Source organism: Adelges cooleyi, unplaced genomic scaffold, assembly GCF_023614345.1.
Source record: "Adelges cooleyi isolate 19-005CV unplaced genomic scaffold, UGA_ACOO_1.1 ACOO_flye_CR_arks_rails_tigmint_CR_PRNA_376, whole genome shotgun sequence".
NCBI classification, from domain to species: Eukaryota; Metazoa; Arthropoda; class Insecta; order Hemiptera; family Adelgidae; genus Adelges; species Adelges cooleyi.
This window is the reverse complement of record NW_026096053.1, coordinates 35612-61469: the sequence shown is the minus strand read 5'-3', so window position 1 is coordinate 61469 and position 25858 is coordinate 35612. Positions and strand designations below refer to the sequence as shown.

Sequence of the window (25858 nt, the reverse complement as noted above, 5' to 3'; positions counted from 1 at the left end):
GCCTTAAAAAAATATTGACAGGCATACTATTGTTGTAAGAATAGCAAACGCTAACATGAAAACAACAATTTTTATTAGTTCTCTTTCATATTAAACATATAAAATCCACTTTAGAAAGGCTTCAAAAGCTAACAGGGCGAATATAATTGATTTGCACTAGCGACTTGATGAATTCAATGTATTTTTTTTTAGTTTAAGGTTCAACGAGGAGCTGAGAAGTAAAATTATTAACGATTCAAATTCTAAGCCATTAAATTTACCTTTTGATTTTAAATTAAACCCTCAGACGACATTATAATAACATTAGTATTTTCTGTCCAATATCTGTAGGGTTATTTTTTACTTTTATTACAATACCAAATTATTTGTATGTCTATTGTACAGAAAAAAACGGTAGGTATTATAATGCAATATAATATTATAGTACTTAGGTTGTAATGTAACACAATGGAAAATTTTTCCTATAATCTGACTGGCAAACTCACAAGTGCAGTTTAATATAACATTAATCTCTCTCTCTCAAAGCTCTGTAATGGCGTGTTCACATCAATCAAATCAAAAACCACATACAGCTTGTTCTACCTATTGTATTAGTAAAATACATTGACCATAATATATGGTTGGATAAAATACGAATAACTGAATAGGTAAAATATACCCAAGGGATTAAAATTATTCGACAACAAACTTTGATTATTTTTAAGCATTATTTCGGTTTGTTTAGATCACATTTTGAAACTATGGTGAAATATAATAAACTAGGATAAGGTGGGACAGCGTATAACGTCGGTAGTTTTTACTACTCTCTTATTCTTATTATGTTTTAAGTATATCGAGTTTAATCCTTAAGAAACCTCCTCGGAGATGGATATAGCGACGGCCCTGTTATAATGTTTTACATATTTAAAATGTTTTAAATAACTAAACTGGCGCGTTGATTACCATTCTATATGCATGAAGTGGTTTGAATTATTTATTTTATGATGCGCGTTTGAAAAGGTCAAAAATGTAATAACAGGGCTTGTAATCTTAACATTTTATAAGTATAGACTTTGCTTACAAATAGACAAATTAATATGATTTGGAACTGTTCAAAATCGTTGACCATTTGATTGTCAATTAATTAATTGGAAACTTATATTACATATTTTGAACAATTATAAGTGTAACTTGATTAATATGATAATCTATTGTATCGCTTAGTTTTTTTTTTTTGTAAGAAATAATTGATAACGGGTTGGAGTTATTTAATTGAAATTTTGGTTTTTGCTCTATTAATTATTTTTGATTTATACACGGTGCATATAGTTCATTATGTAACAAGTCCTGGTTGACGTTTAAAAATGTCCAAAGGACCGCCAAAGTGCGGTGTTTGCGGTCAAACGGATGACACGGGTCGGTAGTTTTGGAATGGCTGTTTCAATTTATCCGAATATATCAGCAGCGGCGGTAAATAATAAGCGATGCCAACAGATACTAATGGAACCGGCTTACAATGCAATTAAAATGATGCATATATAGTATATTATATTATTATTGTAAAACGCTGGGACGAGGCGGAAATGCGATAGGATTTATTATGATAAGTGGAAATCCGGCGTTTTCGACTAGCTAATTAAAGCACATCTCGCCCGGCGGCGGCAAACCCTATCATTTACATAAGTCTAACGCGGCGTCCAGACCAATTTGACGGTGTTAAAATTAATATCGAGCCGGGTTGTAATTTATACAGCGGCCATGTGCAAATTGGCGTTTAAATTTCTAAACGTGGAAAATATTTGCAAGTAGTGTTAACGGACGCTCCCTTGCTACACATATTGTTTAGGTTTTATATTCAGCCCATTTATACTTAATGTATGCACTTCTTCAGTGTTTGAAGTTCTCGTCGAGGTTCATATAAGTTTGCAGGAGTCTAGAATGTATTATAGTGTACTTTGAGCTTTGCAATATAGTTTCCCGTAGTAGTAAAAGCTCGCTCGACTTTAAAAGAGCCATAAAGTTAAACGTTATTTGATCGGATGCAATATCCTCCATGTGTACACCATAACCTATAGTGTATGTCGCTGTCTCGCACTGCGAACAGCAAACAAACGGGTTGGAAACTCGGTTAACTAACAGCAGCTGCTGGCTCTTTAATATGTATATATATATATATATATATATGATTATTCAAGTTGTATGTACAGTATTTTTTTATATGAAATAAAATCGTTATATTTAACGATACAATTGTATATAGAAAATAATTACTATAACATCAACTTTGGATAACCCTGTCTAATATTATGTATACCAAAAACAAAATATGCGCTAATAAAAAGGATAAAACCAGCTGTCGATGCAAGATTGTAAATTCCTTGCGGTGAAAAGGAGGAATTCACAAATTCCCTGCGAAAACGGGCAAAGTATAAAGGAGAGGTAAATAAATAGACAAGTAAATAAACCGTCGTGTACATTATTATCTGGTGAAATTGTTATGCGGGTCGCATTGCCCATTGCACAAGAGTGCCAAAAGTTTCAAGCAAACTGACAGTGTGATTGAGAATTTTCGTCGGACGCATTTCGCTTGTCAATTGCTACGGTAAAATCGATATTGGCAACTCCTTTGGTTAAAGTTTAAAATGTTTCCAAATTTGCACGGATTATTTCCTATCAATTCGCCCGTATTGGCAAAAAATGTATAAACAAATATCTAAAAATAGTTTTACTTTTGTATTATATTACCTAGAAGTAATACCTAACTGGAGTTTTTTTTTTTGTCTACTTGTCGCTGTCAATAAAAATATTCCAACGCTGTAATGACTTTTTATTGTGCAAAAACAAACTACAATAAAATATTGATTCTTGGTACTTTGGTTGTTTCAGTTTTTAATAAGCAATGTTGTTTGCCCGTCTCGGTGTGATTAACACGATAAAGTTTTCAGAAACTAAAAGTTTTATTTGTTTTATAAGGATGCATTTCAAAAGAAATATTTAAAGCGCAAGCAATTAAAATGTTTTTCATTAAACATCATTCTGTGTGTAAATGATTTTTGTAGTCTTAGAAAACATACTTAACCCGGGTACGAATATCTAGTGTTCTAACGAAGAAGTAGGAAAACTTGGGAAGTTCTGGTGTGTGGCTTACAGTGATGTGTTACTTTGAGTCGCAGTACAGTTTTAATTTTAGATTATAATTTGAATTTTAAAATAGTGACTATAGAAAATCAATAGATTAACGCGATGCTATTATTTATCAAGTACCTATTTGAAAATGTGGTGATGTGAAACCGATTAAAATATATATTATTTATAAGTGAGTGTACGGTGGAAATACTCATCTCTCTCTCTCTTATTAGATAAAAGCAACCCTTACTATGGCAGATATCGGTTGAAGTTTACCAATTTAGATTTTCAATCAAGTTCGCCGGAAATTCGATCCAAGAGATTTGAATCTGCAATAAATGCTGTTATCATCTTTCTGCAATATTATTTTAATTATAAAAATAAATAATATACACATCTTCATATATCTGCTGAAAATATAGAATTCACAGGATGACCCATTGAAAGTAAGCTGCCTATATTCTAGGGAAATAATTTTGACTAGAATAAATATGAAAGTGAAATCTTAAAATTTAACAACACCATTAATTTAGAATTCATGAGTAAAAAGAACTACAAGGTAATTTCTGAAAATAACCCCCTCCCACTTGCTCTCTTAGTTTGGCCCCTTGTTTGGCTTATGCTTTTCTAAAAAGTGTGTGCTCACCTCATTTCATTGCAAGTCTGTCTCTCTCTTTCTTTTTTGTTCCGTCCATATTACTTCCTTTACACTTATTGTCCAGAAAGGAAGTGTTCTTTCTATGTATAATTTAAAAAGCCATATTATTATTTTCTTTTGAACACACTTGGCCGCTCCTTTTACTAGAAAAGGATCCGGCCGTTTGTTTGTTCGCCGTGTAGGAATTTCTTTTTTCTTTATTTTCTTTTTTTTATTATTACTTACAACCTATTTCCCTGGTGTACCTACACGCTGGTCACACATTATGCCAGTATGAAAAACCGTCGGGCCGCGTATGCAACCCACATAAATTAGTATAATACCACGTGAACAAAAACATCTGCTGGGACGTTATCTACTAAAATTAGCCTTCCGTTATAAAAGTTCAGACGCAGCTGAATAATTGTAAAGTAAGCAAATGTATAAATTCCGGGTATTGATATTGGAAGTATAAGGAAATCGCCAAAACTTTCCAAACAAAAATAAAACTTTAACATTACATCAGTATAAAAAGAATATGCAAAAGTAAGTAAAAAAAAAAAATTGTTATTGCAGTATACATTATTGTATTTTCAGTAAACCAACAACACAATACTATAAGGTATTAAGGGAAAATGGATTTTCAAGTTTCGGTTAAATAAGGTTTTTGATAAAAATCTGTTTGGAACGCTTTATAATATGTATATAGTAGAGGTTGTCAGAGGAGTATTGGAAGTGATTTTCAAGTGTACTTAAGCTCAAAATACGTGACCCCCAAATGACTTTTCTCCTCGAATACAAGTACACGTCATGGCCATTGTTAACCCTTCAAAAATCTCCAGAGTGTACTTGAAAAAGTATAATTATTAGCTATCGGATAGAAAACCTTTTAGCGAGATATTTTTAATGGTTAAAAAAAAATATGTGTAAATATGTTTTACTTTTTTTAAGATTGTTTGCCGAAATTCGGTAGGTTAGGTTTACAGTAAACACATGGGTTAGTTATGATAAGATTAATTTCATATTAAACCGAGGAAGTTGTTAAAAACAAAAAGAAAGAGGTAGACAAAAAAAAAAATATTAAAAAACGATTATTCATTTCTTTTTGTTTAAATATGATGAATGCTTATTGTTCTGTATTTGTTTTGCTTTTCTATTGTTCCCATTCAAATAACTGCGAATAAAACTTAATGTTAAAACCATTAATTTGTATTATTATTATTATTTTTTTTTTTAATTGAAAGATCCTATTTGGTTAATCCAACCGTTTGTTCATTAACTCTATCTGATTTATATTGTTAATTTTGTGTTTCCGGTTATTATTTTAGCTTCGATGCGTAGCTGAGAGGGTTCTGTTTTTACAATGATGTGATGGGATTTTATCTTTCTTTCTTTCTTTATTCATCTTTTGTATGGACCCGCAATATCTAATACAACCAAAATATATAAGCAACTAAAGACAAAAGGCAAAACAAAAACATAGTATAAGTCCTTTACCCTTTACCCTACATTTGTTCTTTATTATGCTTTTTCAGGTGCAGATATAGGACTTGGGGTCTGAAGATGAAACTTAAAGTAGTTTTAGAGCTGTGTTATAACGTATGGGGTTTGCTTAAAAATCTGTAGTCAGTTTTTTTTTATTAAAGAAAACCCAAGCATATATCATCAACCCTTTTGCCCAGAAGGGGGAAAGGATACATTTTAAATACAAGGTATCCAATTTTACAGTTGCTTTTGCTACGAAATCATTATGCAAGATAAAAAAAGGTTCAAATATAATCGTTATTATACTTGATGATGAAAAATTATATTCAATATTAACCGGAAGCGTTTTTAAGCTAAATTTTTCAACATTGAAGGATTGCCGTTTGGAAATTACCAAAATTAATTTAGTGGTTTTAATCCATGTTTATGGCTGTGAGCGCGTTAAACTTTAGCAATTAAATGCTGCGGTATTTTGTTGGTTGTACTGAATTTTTAAACACAGTTTATATAAAAACATTTACACGGATTGTTATAAAACATTAAAAAAAAGAAAGAATATAATACCCGAGGGTCTGTACTGGCGTGTATTGGTTATATTATTATTTTTAATGAGCGGCAAGCGACGTGCCCCACAAGTACAACTTTCAAATCCTGACTTATGTTTTGCCAAATCCGAGTTTTCATTTCCGAAATCCTATCACGGAAATACACTGCAATAAATAATAATATAATCCCGCGTGAACTCAAAAAAGTTTTTCCTCTCTGGTGTGTAAAACAACGAGAAGTGTATATACAGTACAATAATATATGATCCGGCTGTTGGAGTATATTACTACACAGCTATAGATGTACATACTATGACATTTATTGTCTTACTTTTTAGCTTTACCAAAGTCGCGAAAGCAATAAGTGGCGATGCGGAAACAAAGAAAAACTTTTTTAATATATCCACTTCTCCTTTAAACGATTCACCATCAAATACATCCAACTTTTGTTAGCTCTTCGTTTTATTAGTTTCCCCCCCCCCCCCAAAAAAAATCTTTAAAAACATTTTTAATCTGGTGTACGGTATCAACTAATTATTGTTGTTATATTAAAAGCTGGCAAATAACAACCATTGGAAACCTAGTACAAATATTCCATTCCTATTTTAATAACACATTCAAATATATTTATTGGTGAGTGTTGATCGAGTAAGCGACTTTGCTCGTGTTTAACCAGATTGCATAATGTTTTTTAAAGTCCGTAGGTAGGTTCTAAGTACTCTTAAAGCAATTTAAAATGTAAAGTAACTTGGTGTAGCTGCAAAATATAGTAAAATATGTACCAACAAGTGTTGGAAAAATTGTGTCAGATGGATCACACTGTATTCTAGAATTTATTACTTGGGTTTTCTAAATCGCATGATGTTGTTCTATGTGTGTGTGTTTTAAACGGATAAAGAGCGGAGTGCAACACATTAATAACTTGTCAACTATTTTGCTCTTTTTTGTTTGGAACGGGACTTTTGTAAAGTTTATCTTGTCGGTAGACACTTCTAAGTTTTGTCAAGCAATAATAATAAATAGTACCGTCTCTATCTACGGCGCGCGGTGCTGCAGCATGTAGGTGCAGATTTATCGCAAAGGATTTGGCAAAAAGGAAAAACTTTTTTTTCCCGTCACAGTGTTGAGACTAATTAATGAATGTAATAAGTCACAAGGGCAATGCCGGTGGTGACACATCTGACCGTCCGTAGGTACACCGAAGGTATATATGGCGAATTTGCTTTCACACTTCGCCCTGTACCTCACATTGACCTGAGATTATTAAAGTTTGTATACATTTTTCGATTTTTTTAATGTGCACTATCTGGTTAGGGTTTTTTAAGTTACAAAAGTTGAAACCCCTCTCCTTCCATCCTAAATCTGGTTTTTGACTAATAAAAAAACTTTTATTTTTGTCTGATAAAAATTAAAAATGTTTCACACAAGTATTTTTTTTCTTCAACGTTTTCATCAAAAAACCGGTGTTAAATATTATAGTTCTGAACGATGTATATAAGTGAGATTTTTTTTTTGTAGGGGGATTACCTACTGGTTACTATGAGGTATGGCATGCTTACAAGAAGATTTATACCGTCATGGTGCTGCGATAAACAGCTTATTCTGCGTCTTTAAGCCGCCAAATCCAATTCAAATAGGTATATTTCAACTTGAGACATTGAAAAAAAATGGAGACATTTGTCAATAAATAATATCGTACACTTTAGTCGGTATTTGGGTCGGGATATAAATCGGTTTTCTAGGAAAATAAATATAATTTACTTGTATTGTCTTGGATCGGTTATTTTTCGTTAGCAATTGATGGCCGTACATCGAGGCAAAAGACATTTTCCTTGAAAATATTTACATTAACCTTAGAGCTATATATAATATACCAAAGTCGTAGTACAAACAAGTATTGTACAAATAACTCATAGCTAATGGCCCAGCCGTTTTTAGAGCCTGTACTTAAATAAATAACCGACAGTTTTGAAATGGCGCACAAATCGTTATAGTAAATAATTTTATAGCCATGAAATTGAGAGATTTTTATATAAATTTCAATTTAAGCAATTATTAATTGAACAGACGGTATAGCTTGGCTATACGATACACATTGTACTTAATAAAAATGTGGAAAGAAAAACTGAAGAATAAAAGTAAATAAAGCGGAGAAAAACAAAAAAGTATAAGTGATTTCTATACAATTTTACAGGGCAAAAAATGTATACTTGCAATGGGTTCTTATGGGTGACTTTCATTGTTTGCCTTTAGTATTTCTTTCAACGACAAAGACACAAATACAAATACAAATAATATGTTTTATTGACGAATACTAGGAGATAGAACATTTTTTTAAAAATAAATAACACTAGTATATTTTTAGTTCTCACTACTGCTAACATTATACACCAATCATTTGATGATAACATTAATGTACTGAACATTTTTTGTTGGAAACCTCAAGAATAAGAGATATATCATTTTAATGCAAGAGAAAATACTTGCTACAAACAGAGAATTCTCAAAATAGTGTAAAAACAAAAATTGTAAGTATAACATATACACATGTTGCTATCGATCTAGCGATGTCTTTCGTTGAAAATGTTTTATCAGCAAAAAAAAAAAGAAAGAAAGAAAGAGAAAAATCAAAGGATTTCCGTCGTACATCATTTGAACGGCTTTTAGTTGGATGGCCGAAGACTTTTGAATCTTTTCAGGGGTTCCAACATGGTTTTTACAATGAGTATCAATTTGTCGCTGAGCTTTTATGTGCACTTTTTTCCTTCTCTATTCATATAAAAAAAAAAAGAAGTACTGTGTACAAATGTATGCTTGTCACACACGATTTTATTCTTTAACGAGCTCTTCGATTTCTACATTGAACCTCTTAGCAGAGGAGAATTTTCCCAAGTCCCAAAAATAGAGCGTGCGCTGGTTTTATTTAATAGAGATTCAATAGAGCGTTAATTTTTTAAAAAATGTTTTACCACCAGTTTCTTTTTTGTCGTGTTACTAATTAGTTGACCGTTATTAGAAAAAAATGTACACGGTAAAAACAAAACACCGTTGTCATTAATTGAAACGGCGTTTTGAAGAGAACAAAAAAAAATAAAAATATGGACGTTGATCGATTTATTGCCGTCAAGCCATTTGAGTACAACACAAAAGGTTAGAACACTAAATGCAACAACGTTTAATTCTATGTAATATATTTATTAGTTTTTAAGCGAGTCCAAAGTTATGTTCCACACAGTTCATCGTGCTGATGCTTAGAATTTGAGTTGTTATATGCAGTGAACTTAAAACTAAAGGTGTTTTAGAACTCTTGCTCCTGTTGGCCCCTATCTGAATAGGCTATCTAATAGACTTTGGAAGGTATTAGGTTATTTTTCAGAATTTATTTGGGAACTGTTCTGGCTTATCTAGGATTATCTGTGCCTAAATAATGTTCCATACACAAACCCTAGGGTTTTTTAACACCAACAACAAAAAACTGTCTATACTTATGCGTGCGTTAATGAAACAGTCAGAGTTTCCAGTTAGTTTGCATAGTAATAATTATAAAACATTGCTCGCTATAATGTGCGGCAACTCGTTTCCCGAGAGTGCTATTGTCATAAAAAACACACCTTACCCCCGCCCTGTCTGTCTACTATAAAACAAAAAACAAGCTTATGTCATTCGCTAGGGCGGAAGGTGATAAAAAGTATTAATCTTATTTGTTAGTTTTTTTGCGGTAGTTATTAAAACGTATTTTTTTCAAATGGAATTATTTATCCCAAACTTTTCACCACGTTAAAGGCGTATTGTATGTAATTTTTACTAACAATGATTTGTACAGAACTCAAAAGTTCGAATTTTGTATTTGAACATTACTGTGTCTTTCTAAAGATAAACCCAAAATTCGCTTTAGTGGCCGAAATTGGTCTAACAATGGTACCTAGCTAATTTGATAAGATTTTTTTTAAACTGGACTTATAAACAAATGAACTAGATACAATTTTGGTTTTTCTGAAATTTTGCAAACAACAATGATAAAACTTCTTTATTTTTTCGGCCACTGCAGTAAAAAAAAAAAAAACCAAAATATGTCACACAACAAGCGAACTGTCGCAAACTTAGTAGAACTTCATTGAAGGTTATGTTTTCGGTTGGTTAAACCTAGTTTGGGTTAAAGTGTTGTCTCAAAAACTTAGGACTGACCAAAGTTTATACTACACAAGTTCTTTAGTGGTCTTTGAATTTCCTTTCGCTGCCAAACTATAAAAAACTTTTGGGATGGTTTTGATCAAAAAACTCAAATTTTCAAGGGTAAACGTAAAAAGATATTACACATTAGTGAAAAACCAAATGCCTTCTCAGTTTCACATTGTAGTCAATACAATATGTGTGTAATTTTGCTAATTAACTCGATTTGGGACCGAGTTTGCAATTCGAGAGACGTCGCGAAGGGTGTGTATGATATGTAAATTGAATTGAATTTATTAATTATTTCGGCTATTGTCTGCAAAAGGGTAGTGGTGCTGGGTGCCGCCATGGGGCTTTTGTGAGAAGCTAGGTAATCGGCAAGGAATTTGCATAGAAATGCGAAACGTACGGAGATTTGGTTGTGTGCATTATGAAAACGGACAGCCCCGTCTCGAACATGGTAAATATAATATTATTCTCGACGTTATTGTCTGTATATTCTAATATATGTATAACTCTATATTATATGTATATCCTAGAGGGAAAACTATAATTCGGTCCCTGTTTCGAGCACGGTAAATAAGAGGAGCTCACTATGCACACAGGGCAGACGCCTGTCTGAATCGCAACAATGGATTTAGGTTAGGTATGAATATGAAACAAAAAAAAAATGTATTTTTTATAGAAAAATAACTAAACTTCCACAGTACGCCGGACGCGAAATAATGATGCATAACATACTGGGTATAATTAATAAATGAATTTTATTTTTTCATATTGTTTATATAATGAGATTTCAATTTTCCACAAATTTCGTATGTTCTTATAATAATGGTAACGTATATTATATTTTATTAGCTGTTCAAGTTTAGAATATTTTACCGACAATTTTGACTGCGTTGATGGCCAGTTTTGAGTGGAATAGGTACATAAAATATTGCTGAAAACTGATATCACATTATGTAAAAAAAAATAGCCCTATAGATCCGATTTCTTGCTTGGACAGCCTCAGAACAAGTCAGAGTTCCTTAAGAGGAATTTTAATCAGATAACAATAATACATTATTATTGTTATTATTCACTCTAACCTAACCCGGCACAGTTTATTTATAAAATTCAACTACAATACACAATCGTAAACCTGAAGTTGTAATAGACGGTATGTATTGTAATTTATTATTTTTTTTTTCAATAAAGGAAAACCGATTGGAAACAGAAAAAAAATACCTTCACAGTTTCGTTTCGGTGCTAAAAAAATTCGTCTTGGTGTACATTGTGTTAGAGTTTCTGTATTTTTTATTTATTTTTTGCTCTATGTTATTGGAAAAACACCTTTATTGATTTTTTTTTATCCAATGTACACTTAGGTCTTCGACGGCCGTTATTTGTTATGAGTATTCCTAGAAACCTTTTTTTTTTGTTTAAATCATCAGCACTCATCATGCCAGCAAACAATAGATAAGTCGCCAACAAGATTATAGTTTATTTTATTCAATAATTCTATCCGTCTGATATATAAAGAGTGAAAACAAAGAAAAGACAAAGAAAATTATTAGCAGCTTAATGAAAACTGTTTGTTAAAATTATTATTGTAATTTTTCATGAATATTAATGCGTCGACTTTGTTGCAAAAATAAAAATGGATATATATATATATATATATATATATATATATATTCTGTTTTATCTTGTAATAAATTATAATTTATAAAAAATGAAAAGCGTTACCTTGAACAGTTGTCGGTTTTTTCAGATGCGGTGCATGCAAAAAACACAACCACCAACGTCAATAGTGGTATCATTTTAATTTTTTCCATGGCTTTCCTGAAAACAAAACAAAATGCGGTTCAATTAATGCGAATAAAAAAAAAAAATATATATATATTTTATGTTTGCATTATATTATAAATTCACTTTTAAAATAAGGTATTATGTAAGTATAAATTGGGCGGGGGGACTTGGGAAGAGGGGAGGCTTAGTCCATTGATATACCTGAATAGCATCTGCACAAAACTTTAGTTTGGAAATTCAGATCCTTCAAAATTATTTTAGACTGCAGAAAAATAAGATTTTTAAGGATCTAAACTTATCTATGGATCTAATGTATAGTTTGAGAAAATCCCCCTAATCCGTTTTTAAATGTACAGTCAGAGAACAATGTGGTAAATATAATCAGTAGTAACTAGTAGTATTGATATGTGCGTTGTGCATCCGGGCAGGGGAAACAACCTCGTCCGATGTCGGGAAAACACATTTTGTTCTTTTTCCCTTCGTTTGCGGAAAACAACCGCGTTATCCTTGGTTAGTTGCTGGCAAAAGTCCCAGTCCGAATAAACACATTTCTCATCCCCTTGTTCTCGCTTCGCCTCACTCCCGGAACGAGTCCGCAGTGTAATATATAGCTATATAATATAAACCTTACCGTAGGAACTCCGAGATATGGTTTATATAAATAAATTATACTTTGCGCGCTATAGATAAATCCCGGTGAGTTTCATCGAGTATAAAATATACAGATACCGAGCATTTGGGTCGTGTAAGTCATTTTTTTCAGCAGCGGCAGCTATATGATTCTTGACCGCAGTTGGTAGCAAAACGGACATCATAACAATATCATATAAAATATGTAGTCACCCGTTATCCCTTCATTTTCGAAATTCTCGACAACGTTGTTATTCAATAGCCTTCGTTTGTCGATGACATTTTTCAGTTTGTGTCTACATCGAAGAAAACAACATGATACGCCATGAAAGGGGCAAAAATGCAAAAAAAAATTACTGCAACAATAAAATTTAGGTAGCTTCACTGAATTGACTCAATTAACTTTAGTGTTGAGTACCAGCAAAAATAAGAAACCGGGCATTATTTTTATTTCAAACGAAAAAAATGTATTTTTCCTTATATTTTGATCGAGTACACCGAAACTACAGAACCGATTGAAGATATTGTGCCCAATTCAATTACCTCGGATTTGATACTATCTTACTGCAATAAGAGACTACCTCCGGAAAAAACGAAAATAGAAATTCCTAAGACTATCTAGAAAACCAATTTATAAAAAGCAATTTTAAATTGGTTTTTCGGTTTTATTTGTAAACCTTTACTCGCTCTAGATCATTTAGACGAGCCGCCATGTCTAAGTTTCTCCAACTTTAAAAAGTGCCACGATGAAAGGAAACTGTTGTGACGTTTTGATAGCTGTCAATATTAGTAAATTTTTAAGTTCACAAACGTTATTGTTTTCAGTTATCCAAAATTAATAAAAAAACCAAAATTAATTTAACTTAAAAAAAAAAAAGAGGTTCTTAGACATTTTTTTAAACATACATTTTAATGGAGTTTTTCTCGATTATTTTTTAAATAGGCGAATTTGTCTGACAACTCTTCAAGTCTACAGTAAGTTTACGGTATTCGTTATATTCATTTAAGTATATTTATTTAAACAGTCATGACCAAACCTACCATGACTATGAGTGTCTAGCCATATGAACCCTTTGTCTTTTGGACCTTTCCGAGTGCGGCCTACGCTTGGAAACTAAAATTAACTTTCTCGTTAATATTAATTTAGGAAAGTAGTTGTTGTTGGAGTTTATGGGAGCGCTCTACCTAAACTGTCTAATTTACTTTTAGGTTTTCCTACTGTTGGATACCAACTTTATTCAAATCACTGGTCTGGAAACGAGTTTAACGAAGTCTCTCTGCGATTTATTATTCCCTTAGATTTCGTATAGCAATTCGCTGCGGTGATTTACATATTAAGCAGCCGTTTTTTTTATTTATTTATAACTCGGCCCGCCTTTAAAAGCCACACACCGGCTTAGACGGTCTTATATATTGTATTTATGTACTATATATACATATATATATATATATATATATAAATACCACTTTAGTTTCAATAACGATTGCGACGACAAAGAAAATCTTAAATTCCCTAAGAAACAAAAAGGAAAGACAAACAAACAGTTGTGCTGGCGCGCTTATTAAAAAAATATATTTTATATGTATGAGAAAAGAAAACAATTTAATAGCGGTTTTGCGGTGAGAGTATTATCCAAGTCAGAGATGTAGAAAAATATGGCGCATTGTGTAAAGTAATGGCATAAAGTAATAGTGCCGGATAGACTAAGAGAGAGAGAGAGGAGAAAAAGAGAAAGATTGGCCAACACAAAGTTGGGTTAAAGCGAACAATAAATTTTAGCAAGCTGTTCGAGCACCACGCTTTAATATTTTTAGTAATAACAAAAGTGTCTAACACGTGTACGTGTGCCAACATAATGTATATATTGTATTCAGTGGGCAAATAGAAAATATCATATTTTTGTTACTATACGGAGATGTCATTTGCCAACAGTTCCACCTCATTGATAAAAAATAAAATAAAATAATATTAAAGACACTTTTATCAACGTTTTAGATAAAATACTACGTTCTAATTCAGCATATCAAAATTAAAACTATTTTCCAATTGTTATAAACTAAATACAGTTATAAATTGAATATATTTTAAAATATTATACCTGTAACATATTTTTTTTTAACGTTTATTCGATTACTTGCCAAAATATTGGGACGGTTATTTTAAAATTGTATATTGTTAAATGAAATACATATTTTGTACATATGAATGAAATGTTAAAATATGGTTATACTTCTAAATTTATTGCTATGTAGGCTATTACAGGTAATAAGTGCATAACTAAACTAGCAACATTTTTTTTCTTAAATCACTAATAACTTTATTTGTGTGTACTAAAAAAAAGTTGATTTTTTCAAGCATGACAAATGTATGTGTACTTAAAAGTTAAAATTTAACTTTATGTGATGACTAAAATGTTTAGTCAGCAAGTCAAGTTAAATAAAAAATGCTGGCTGGAAAGAAAATCAATCTCTACATCTGCAACGTGAACTACTTTTTATAATTTTATTTTATTACCGTGCGCTATTGTTATGTAGCTGTAGTATAGTAATAATATATTGTGTGCCTAAACAGTGCGCATTGTCGGTAACGATGATGACGGCTATACGACAACGTCGATGATAATAACGATAATGATGATGATGATAATGACGATGATAATGCGATGGTATTTTGCCAAAGGGGACTGGGCAATGGTAGGGGAATAATGAAGATTCGTTATTTTAAAGCTGGTTTTTTTTTTTTTTTGGTAGGAAATACGCTCGACGGCGGCAGTAATTGTACTGTGGGAATTAAAGAGAATACCGTGGCCATGACCGGCGAGGGAAACCGAATGAAAAATCTTTGGCTGTTATGAGGGGTGGGGGTGTGGTGGGGGTGGGCTATAATATATTGCATTTTGCCGGGTTAATACGTTTTCGCCTTTGGCCGTATCTTCCCGGCAATAAGGACACCCCATCTCCGCGCAGCCCTCGCCCTTCCAACCGGTCGACTGCGGCCGCCGCTGCCGTTTAATTGCGAACGATTCCTTATGTCGGCACTACGATATAATCTACATATATGCGCGATTGTAGCACCGGTCGGAAACCGCAAAAAGCCATTAGGTAGCTCCAAGCGAACCCGTAATATCGGTAGTAAAGGCACAAGGAGGGGGAGGAGTAGGAGAGGGACAGTGTTGAGAAGAAACTCGTCCCGAAAGGAACGGCCGATTCCTTGGAGCAAACAGGACACAGGGGAAAAACGGTAGTAGTCACATTATGAAAATTTTACATCTTGGCAAAAACAAAGTTCGTGAATTCCTCTCCCTCTTACATAAGAACAAAAAAATGTATATTTTATTTAAACAATCTATTGGAATAAATAAAAAAAATTAATGGCATATATTGAAAAAAAAAATTGTCATGATGTGACTACTACAGTTTTTCCCCTGTGCCCTTCAACTATTATCGTAGGAACCAAGATTGCAATTGGTTTGCTTTGGAAATAAACGAGGAACAGGAAAGAATATTCCTTACACCTGTCGAAAACCTAACCTAACCTAACCTAACCTAACCTAACCTAACCAAACCAAACCTAACCTAACCTAACCAAACCAAACCTAACCTAACCTAACCAAACCAAACCTAACCTAGGAACGAGTTCCTCTTTAAATAGGAATTGGGTAGGAAAAGGAGAGGGGGTAGTTACAGAGTTACTGATTGATTTATTTGTAATAATTGAGTTACAAGTATTACTGTCCAACTTTTGCTGTTTTACAAATGAAGTAAATACTATACTACACTCAATCTACACTGGCGTTCGTCGAAGTTTGAAGTTTGACTTTTCTCTGTCGGTTTTTAGGTTAAATAAAATATGCGATTAGTCCGAGTACGAGCCGCCGTCGTGCGCAAAGTCGAGAAAGCAACGTTGATTGATTGTCCGAGTCTAAGTAAACCACTTAAAATGTATTATTTACAAAGTATTAAGTAAGTCGAGAAGAGAAACGCTTGCCAGGACAAGGCTGACGTATGACGGTTCAACTGTGTACTGCGCTCTCAGGGAAGTCAACAGAATCGCCGCGTTTAATCATAATGTTTTTATATTAAGCGCAGTCCATTTTTTTTTAGCTTTATATACTTGCTTAACAAAGTTTACCGAATGCAGATACTGATTAATTAGCCCCAGGGCCAGTTAACAGGGACCAAGAGGGTGCATTTCAATAATGAACTTGCTCCAGAAACCACTTATGTACTTATTGCTGTGTAGAATGATTGACACACACGTGCTACTTTACCAAAATATAAATACAGCATCATTTTTTCACCCCCTGAACATTATAATATTTTCTCTCGGAAGAAACTCCCAGGGAATAGTAAAATAAAAAAAAAAAGTAATAAAAAAACTTTATACAGAGTATTCTCGGTTTAAACCGTAAAACTGTATGAATATAATTTATAATATTTACAAACATTTGTGTTATTAAAATTTGATTGCCCGGGAAAATATAAGATCTCTAAATTGTGTATTTTTTAATATAGTATGTTATGTTTTACTTTTTAATCTTATGAAATAGTAATTATGGCAGGTTTACCGTTTAGGTAGTGTTCATTGATGTAAACGGGACTTCTAAAAAAAAATATATAATATCACATTCATTTTTTGTACTTACTATGTAAAGATCTATTTTTAAAGTGCTCTTGTTGTGAAATTCTATGGACACCGTTATGGTATACTTTATTTGAACAGTATTATTACATCGTTCCTATAACGAAATCACGTGCCAAGCAATATCTTTTGAAAATAAATGAGACAAATTAAGTAGTTCTTTGTTGTTGGTATAAAACACTATTTCATTCTGTTGGCGGCTTAAAAATGATACTACAGAAATAATACACAAGCAGTCTTTATTGAAACATACAACTCTGCATATAAATATCAAACCAAATTAAATGAAATTTGAAAACTTTCTTATTCCTACGTAGAAATGTAGAAACATAAATTCTTTATAATTGTTTTGTTGCGGTAGAGTGGAAAAAATAATATAAAAGTAATTTCAACAATGATTAAAATATGTATATATTTATGTGTTCACAGTTTCATTAACTGTCGACGTTTCATCAGAACTGATTCAAAAAAATATTCTGGTGTACATATTATATTAAAATATATCATCTTTAAGTTAAGAATTTAATAAATATTTTGTGCCGTTTATATCTGTTTACAGAGAAGTGTGTAATGAAAATGTAAAATCACCTTTTTTTCTCTTCATAACAATTGTAAGTTTTTCTTTTCAATTAAAATAAAAGGTTACTTTGCACATTTTTTATTTTATAAGAAAATTATAATGACTCAATTACATATTTCTTACCGTATCGCTTTTGTATGGTAAATTATTCTTCGTTTTAAAAGTAACTATAAATAATTTCCAACATATTTTAGTGCTCTTCAAGTTTTAGTAACTTTTAATACTCAGTACTGAGAATACAATTGAAACACTGTTTAATTAAGTATCTTATATTACCTTACATTAAAACTTAGCAGCAGTAACTTTGTCTTATACAGGTATACGATATACTTTCTTCTTTGTGTGCACTTTGTTCAACACATAAAATGTGTTGCTAGGGAGAGCCACTTGAATAAATGATTAAAACCCTGGGGGGGGGGGGTTAATTTTGGAAAATGATCTAAACCTAACTAAATGATACTAAAAAACCTTTGACCTAGCTTTTTTTTTTTTTTTTTGCCTAACTCCTGACCCGTGTAAAATAATATGTCTACTGCCGATGATGGTTTTCAAAGCCTATGTGGATGTACCATATGTGTTTATAGCTGGCCCCAATTAATCATCATACTATTATTTGCCCTCTATCTCCCCCGGGGTTCGTCGGAACGCTTTAGAGCACCGCCCGATTGACCAACGAGGGATGTATTATTGTTATAGTTCAATAATTTTGTTTCGCAAACGGTTGTGACGATAAAAAAAAAATGTGTATATAAATATACAATAAAAAACCCGCACAATCGCCAAAGGGTGGTGCTTACTGGGGATTATCGACTGGCAATAATATTCTCTACCCGGTTGGCAAAGGTCGGTATATGTTATGTATATTATTATTTTTATTTTATTCCAGCGCATTTTTATTCGAGGCGATGCTAAATGTGAATTTTAAAGAAACCCTCTTAATCACCCGAATGGAATAATTATTATAATTTCCTTAGGTGTAATCAGGTTCCCTGACCGGCCGTGCTGCAGTGCCAATAAATTACCATAATTAATAGCAATCGAAAATGTCAGAAGATGAACAACACATTTACATTTGATGTATACTTTTGATGATATACATTTGAAAAATGTACATCATTCGTATCAGTCAGAGTGTCCAACACCCTTAAGTATTAATCAAGGAGAGCGGCTACACTGGGATTTACAGAGAATAGAGAACAATAATTACAAAGGTTATTCAAACTCTTGTGACATTTTCAGGCTTTGAAAACTTTTCAAAAAAAAAAAAAAAAATAGAACCATAATATAAAATTGGTAGACAACGTTATAGGTCAAATATTAATTGCGTTTGATGTTTTGAAAAGAATTCACCAAAAATCGTTAGGTTAGATATTTACAGTTAGATACGATTAGATTTACTATATTATTTTAAGTTACATATGTTTGAAACCTTTGTGTCATCAGAAATTCATTTCATTTCAGAACAAATAAATTCAGGAAAAAAGCAGCAGTATAATATTTACATGGCCGACCTCCCACCGTTAAAGTTCCAACGTTGTATAAAATATTTTAAATGGAGAAAATGAGTATAAATGCTTTCTGTTTATCAAGTATATATCTAATTTTTTTTTCCATCATATTATGTTTTATAATTCGGTGTATGTTTTATACACCGAATTAAAAATAAATACACTATGCGAAGGTTGCCTCGCCTTTGTAACTTAATTTTGGCGTTTCTCTTCCGGCCGTTCACGGGAGACCATTAAAAAAACATTTCCAAAGCCCTTTTGACATTGCAAGTGTCCGACGCCGTCTAATTACGCTGTTTCCGGGCTAACGTCTGATACTATTAATGTAAACTCTGAAGTGTCTATTTATTTTTAATATGTACCGGTATAAATAAACAATTTTTTTTCTGAGGTAACTTGTTTTAATAAAAAAGAGACGAGAAAAACCGAACAGTTGAACGTTTGACCTTTGGCAAAACTCGGTTTATGACGATAAATTTTTAAAGCGCATGTAATGAAAACTTAAAACGATTTCCGTCACAGTAATATATATATATATATATATATATTATCCGTAGGAGTTGAGAATGACGCCGGAAGTCATTCCATAAACCTGACGGACAAAAAATAAATTGAAAAAAAATACGCAACACAATATGATGCAATTTATTGCCAGGTTGTGTGCAATTTAGCTGTTCACATGAACCCTCGCGGCAAATGGCTTGTGTAAAATACATTTTCTATATATTTCTTTTTTTTTATAAAAAATATTATAAACCGTTTTGGACCGAAAACGAACTCGACGGAAATAACATGTAGATGTAATTGTAGAAAAGCAGGGATAAAACTAAGGGGGAGGGTTCTTCGGACTTATTTTATCTTATAGAGCTCTATTTTGTTCCCAGTCGAGCCCTTGAAAAAATCTCAAAAAGAGTGTCGATTGCAGTTTATTAGTAAACAATATTTTTCTTCTGACGTCACTTTAAGTCGGCCCTCGTAGCATAATATTATAATCTGTGCTCGGTGTGATTGATGAGTTATTAAACTTGGACAGGTTTTCGGCTATATTATATTACACGAGTTCAAGAATCAATAACGGCAACAGACGAGGCGCCACCGTGAACGAATATACCAGTGATTTTACCTGTAGTAGATTCCACATCTAGTGGCAGTCATTCGAAACTTGACAACTTCCTCTTTCATTTAAGTCCTACCAAAGCGCTGTAGGTTCAATACTTCACTTGCTACAGCCGTTTAAAACCCCACCATTTTTTTTCGATACACCCGGTACTTCAATAACCGAGGTAAACTATCAATGAATAACCATTTCCTGACACCCTTAGCTTGTTCTAAGGTCCATTGACCGATACTTACAAGGCTGCTTCTGACACAGTGATAAGAATGGTAGTATGGCAGCATTGCTGGATGGTATTTAGGAAAACATCTTTCAATCGACAGTAAACTATGGGAATCACGTTTTAGGAGTTGGTAAGCTTGCTTCATTCTCTGCAAAACCAACCATTACGTTGAATTTATTTAGCAAGCAGTTTATTATCAGTAAACACCTGGTGTCGTTTACTACACAAAGTTAGAGTACTAATAAAAATAGTGCACAGTAATATATGAAACAGCGACAGAACCACAAACAATATGGTTTTTATTTTTATGTTGAGACACGCAGTAGTTATATCTTCTATAAAGTGATGAATATAAAAATAAACTGTTTAGTTATTTGATACCATTTCCCCCCTTTACATTAATATAAAGAGGTCGTGTTGACAATGTTTCCTGCAGAAAGGAGACATCATGTCCATTATTTAGCATTTCGCCTCTCTTGTAAAATTAGAAAAAGTGGAATTTCTCCTTTTGTGCAGCTGGCGATTCACATGGTAATGGCCTTACGACAATGCCTCATTATTAATGGATTTTTATTGAAAAAGAAATAGATATAAATGATCGTTTGATTTTGACGTCTCTTATCGATCATCTCTTATTAGCTGATAACCTTATCAATTATACTATCATTATTATTATTACTTATCAGCCATTTCTCTTATCAGTGAATTTATAGTGATTTTTTATTAACTGTTATCTGGAAGTTACCGTTTTCTATTTATCTCCATACCGTAAAGCCTTTTAATAAATAGATATTATTATGAGACTACGTTTGAAAAGTTTAGATTGTTATTTCTCTGGAGTAAAAAAAGGAATAGCGATGATATAATTATCAACAATTTGGTCCTATGTTTGTATTTTATACTCAGAAACGCTCTGCCCTTTCGAGAGGTGTGCTACTACACGTTGTATCCTTATAATATTGTTTAGAGTATGTACTTGGATGTATTTACACAGTCACGTCGTATCCACAGAGATAACCTACTTATGTGCACGGTGTCCTTTAGCTAAACTATAATAATATATGCATGTACAGCGTTATAAATTACAGCTATTGTTTGTAATTGATGGCCGAATAACGACACTATTGTTCAATCGATTTCCGGCAAACACTAATAAATAATAATAATTATAGTCGTTCAATGCGTTTCGAAGGGATTAAACAATTAATTACCGTGTAAGCGACGTAGCATCGTCCATTAGGAATATTTTTTTGTTTTGTTTTAGCTATGAATCGATAAAAAAAACGCTATAGAATAAAAAAATATGTTTAAAGCTCATTTCATCTACATGCGCGTTGAAGCTAGGAAAAACCCAGCTTTGCGCTGGCTTCTAACAAATCAGAGCTTTTAAAAAAGGGATAAAAACCTGCATATTGTGCAGATATTATATTTAAGCAACATAATATTTCATAAAAAGTGTGTTCCAATAGGTTTTAACATTTTATGTACAAAATGCAAGTTAATTTTTTAATCATTTAACGACCACGTTACAATAACTCAGTTGTAAAATAAGTTAAAAAAAAACATAATATGTTAAAATGGGTAATTTTGAAATAAGCTTGGTAAATTTATGTAAAATATTTTTTTTTAAATAATACATAAATATGCTAATTAAAGGAGTCTAGGTAAGAAAAAAGCATTAAAATAAAAACGGCTGTAAAAGGTTAAACTGTAAATGAAGGGTACATAGGTAAAAACAAGAAAAGTTACTTTTTTAATTTGAGAAAAACAAGATAAAAAATGTTTAAAAACATAATTAAAAATGCAGCAAGTAAAATAAAATATGATAACACCGTTTTGAAAATGGTGACTTTTGCTGATTTTTTTTTTCTTTGTCCCTCCAAAAGTCTTTGTGTATGCGTTTAGAGTTAAAATATGAAAATGTGTGTTAAAGTTTAAAATCTATAAACCTATTATAATAATTTCATTTGAAATAAAAATGGTGATTTTTATTACTAAAAAAAATGTATCAAGATTTTTGAGATGTATCAAATGGAAGCAACTGTGATTTTCCATTAACATTCCCTTGGGAAAACCTGGGAACTCGGGAAAGACGGGAAACTTTTTACTCCGGCCAAGTTTAATGTGAGAAGAGCTAATCGTTTTAAATATTTAATACTGTGAGAATATTGGCCGAGACGCCAAACAGAGTTGATCTTTGAAATCGTTTTAGTTTCCCCCTGAACAGACTTAATCAAATTTGAGTTTTATTTTTCCAGGAACGATAAGTTTTGTTCGATAGCCGTCAAGTAATTTCAAGTAAAAACAACACTTCCAGAAATTCTGTCAACCTAACCTAACCGAGCAATAAAAGTTCTATTAATTATTCCAACCTTTTTTGTGGGCAGATTATTAATTGAATATTAACGTGGATTTCTTCTGCTTACCATTATTTTCACTCTTCTCGTTTGATAAATTAATAATATAAATGTTTTTTTAAAAAAATATGTCTATAGACTATAAGCCACATTTTACCATTGTCTAAAGTCGTTGAGAATATAATATAATTGTAAAACTGCCAAACAGCTATAAACAATAAACGCTTGTAAAGTTAATTATTTTTTTTAGTTTAAGTAAAAAAGAAATGGTATTTTAAAAAACAAATGGGTTTTTACATTGTTCGGATGGTAGAGTTAAAAATTAAAGGTTTAATTGAAAAATGAATAGGTAGGTACAATAAACAAAAGAATATTTTGTATTCTAATTGATTTCATCCGCATTATAAATATTTTAATGGGAGTTTTAAAATTCCGTTTTTAAACTTATTATTTAATTTCAAACAAAATAGATTCAACAATAATTGTTTGCAATATTTTGTTTTACAATCTAAAAGTACCTACTTTATTATTATTGCGGTTTTTTGTATAAACTAATTTTTTTGATGAGATTATTTATATTATACTTGAAGACTGTGTGATAATAACTTAGCTGAATCTAACACTTTATTTCTTTGGTTGGATAAAAAGAAAAACAATGATTCTATTATAATATTAGAGCATGCAATTTACAATAAATGTAACAATGTTATGAGAAAAAAAAAGCTTGCCTCGTTATAAAATATTGTAACTCTAATATTGATATTACACTCTATGCTTGTATTGTCTGATAATAATCTTATTAAAAATAAAAATGTCCTGACATCCTGGTCTTATGAAAAAAAACATCATCCATTTGGTAAATAAAAAGAAAGTCTAAAATATGTTGTTTTTGTTGTTTATTGAATTTTAGATGAATAAAGAGAGTTTACTTTAATCAAAAAATGGTAACGTTTTCAATAAAATATGTTTAATCAACAGAAGCTGAAAGAAAAGTTGACGTTTTACAGTCCTTGAAAATACTAATATAAGAAAAAAACATAATTTATATTCAATAGTATTACGTGCACGCTTCGTCAAAGAAAGCTTTTTATTCTGGAATATAATTTTTTTTTAATAATACTCAATAATTAGACAAACAGTCCAAATAAAATATTTCCAATGCCTATAAATTAACAATATAATATACTTAATCGACATTGGGCACCAATTTATTGCATTTGATCAAATACTTGCAAATTATTATTAAATATTAGAATTTTCTAAGGAAACAAACATATTATTATTAGTTGGTGTATGGTAGTTAGGTATAACTTTTATGTATTGTTCTGGTTGTGTTTTTTATGCTGTCATTTTTTTTTACCAGCTGCGTGTAATATAATAGTTTTAACAAATGAGACTTTCTGCGAGAACATAAAATATAAAATACCGCTTTTTTAACGGCGTTGAGCGCATAATACCGTATTTTTTTGACAGCTTGTCCTATTTACTCTGCATTGTCTTTGAGTCTGCAAACGTTTTTACCTTCCTGAAATGTTGCTGACATTTTTTTGCAAGCAACCCGAGGGCCCAAGGTTCTTTTGTTTACAGCGGCGCGATCAATATAATATAGACGATATACATGCACATAATATTATGTATAATATAACACACGTGGACCACTCTACGTTACAATACGTTAGAATATTGTATACACCTTGGCCGTATTACAATAGGCGATTAAAAGTATTATATAAATTGTTTAACCGCCATAAAACGTTTTAGTATTAAAAATAACGCAAAATATAAAAAGAGTCAGAGTAATCTTACACTTGGAAGAAAGACATTGTATAATGGTATGTCTTATGATCAGCTGATTTTGTGTCTCTTATCAATTTTATGTTATCAGCTGATTGTCTTATCACTTATTCATGAGTCATCGAGTACTCCTTATCACTATCCCCACCCCGTAATTTCACAACATTTTGTCGAATCCGCTCTCTTCACAAATGTCCACTGGTCGCCATTTCTTTATTCACTTCTTGTCTTTATTTTTCACATCCGCCTACTTTACCTGGGAACTACCTCTATCTGTAAAAAGGTCAATAAAATGAGGTCGACGCCAGACGAACGTATGCAGAGTGATCCATCTGATGCAAGACAATCGTTTTCCAACGATTAACGTAAAAACAGGTATTGTAATTTCACATACATACGGCCGTCCGAAGAGTTTATTATTGTATTATATTGTATGGACTTGGGCCGCCGTAAAAGCATGCAGTCCGATAAAAGGGGGAGAGACCTTTTCCGTAATGGCCTTTGATAATAGCGCGTTAAGCCGGAAGCCGAGTGACGGACGGCTTTGGGAGGGGTGGGGGGAGGGGCGGAGTAGGAGAGGGCATAGGGGAGGGGGATAGGTGTAGAGGCGCATATAAAACGAGTTAATCAAAACATGACCTGTGCGCGGCGGAAGGATAACAGTATAATAAACGGACGCAGAAAGGACTAGGGCTGTGTGTTTTCGTTTTGCACTATATAATATAATATCACGGTACAGCATGGCGAGCACGCGTGCATGTATAGTGATAATAACAATACTGTTATGTATGTATAAAAATATATTATAATATGTGATACTATTATACGTTTAATGCATGTATAGACAGATATATTATACGCCTACACGCGCTCCGATTTCGATAAAACCGTTTCAATGTTTACGGTGTATTTTTATATTTTTCCGGTCCGTAATATATATTATTGAGAATATATTATTATTATAGAGGGGTCCAACAAAAGATCCCATCGCCGCCCACTCCACGACAACAACATTAAACAAAGACATAAAAAAAAAAAAAAACGTTATTTTCATCTCGAGACAATAATATCCAGCTACGTATAACCACCAATAGAAAGTTCAACTGAAACAAAACCGCGATGAATTTATATTTTTTATTAAAGTAATTCATATTTATATCTATTTTAAAATAATTAAATTTTTCCTTCGGACATCATGAACGTGTCTTATGATTGGATAATTTCATGTCTCTTATCAATCAGCTGATTCTCTTATCAACACAGATAAACAAGTAATA

The 25858-nt window shown here is 32.1% G+C and overlaps 1 protein-coding gene across 1 annotated transcript in view; it reads right to left on the bottom strand.

The window, feature by feature from the left end:
* LOC126840145 (C3 and PZP-like alpha-2-macroglobulin domain-containing protein 8) overlaps positions 1-25858 on the bottom strand; it is a 72191-nt gene that overhangs the window by 34152 nt on the left and 12181 nt on the right. Inside the window, exon 2 of the mRNA XM_050575682.1 lies at positions 11671-11766. Coding sequence (XP_050431639.1) covers positions 11671-11759 — 89 coding nt within the window. The 5' untranslated portion in view covers positions 11760-11766. The remainder of the gene's footprint in view (positions 1-11670; positions 11767-25858) is intronic.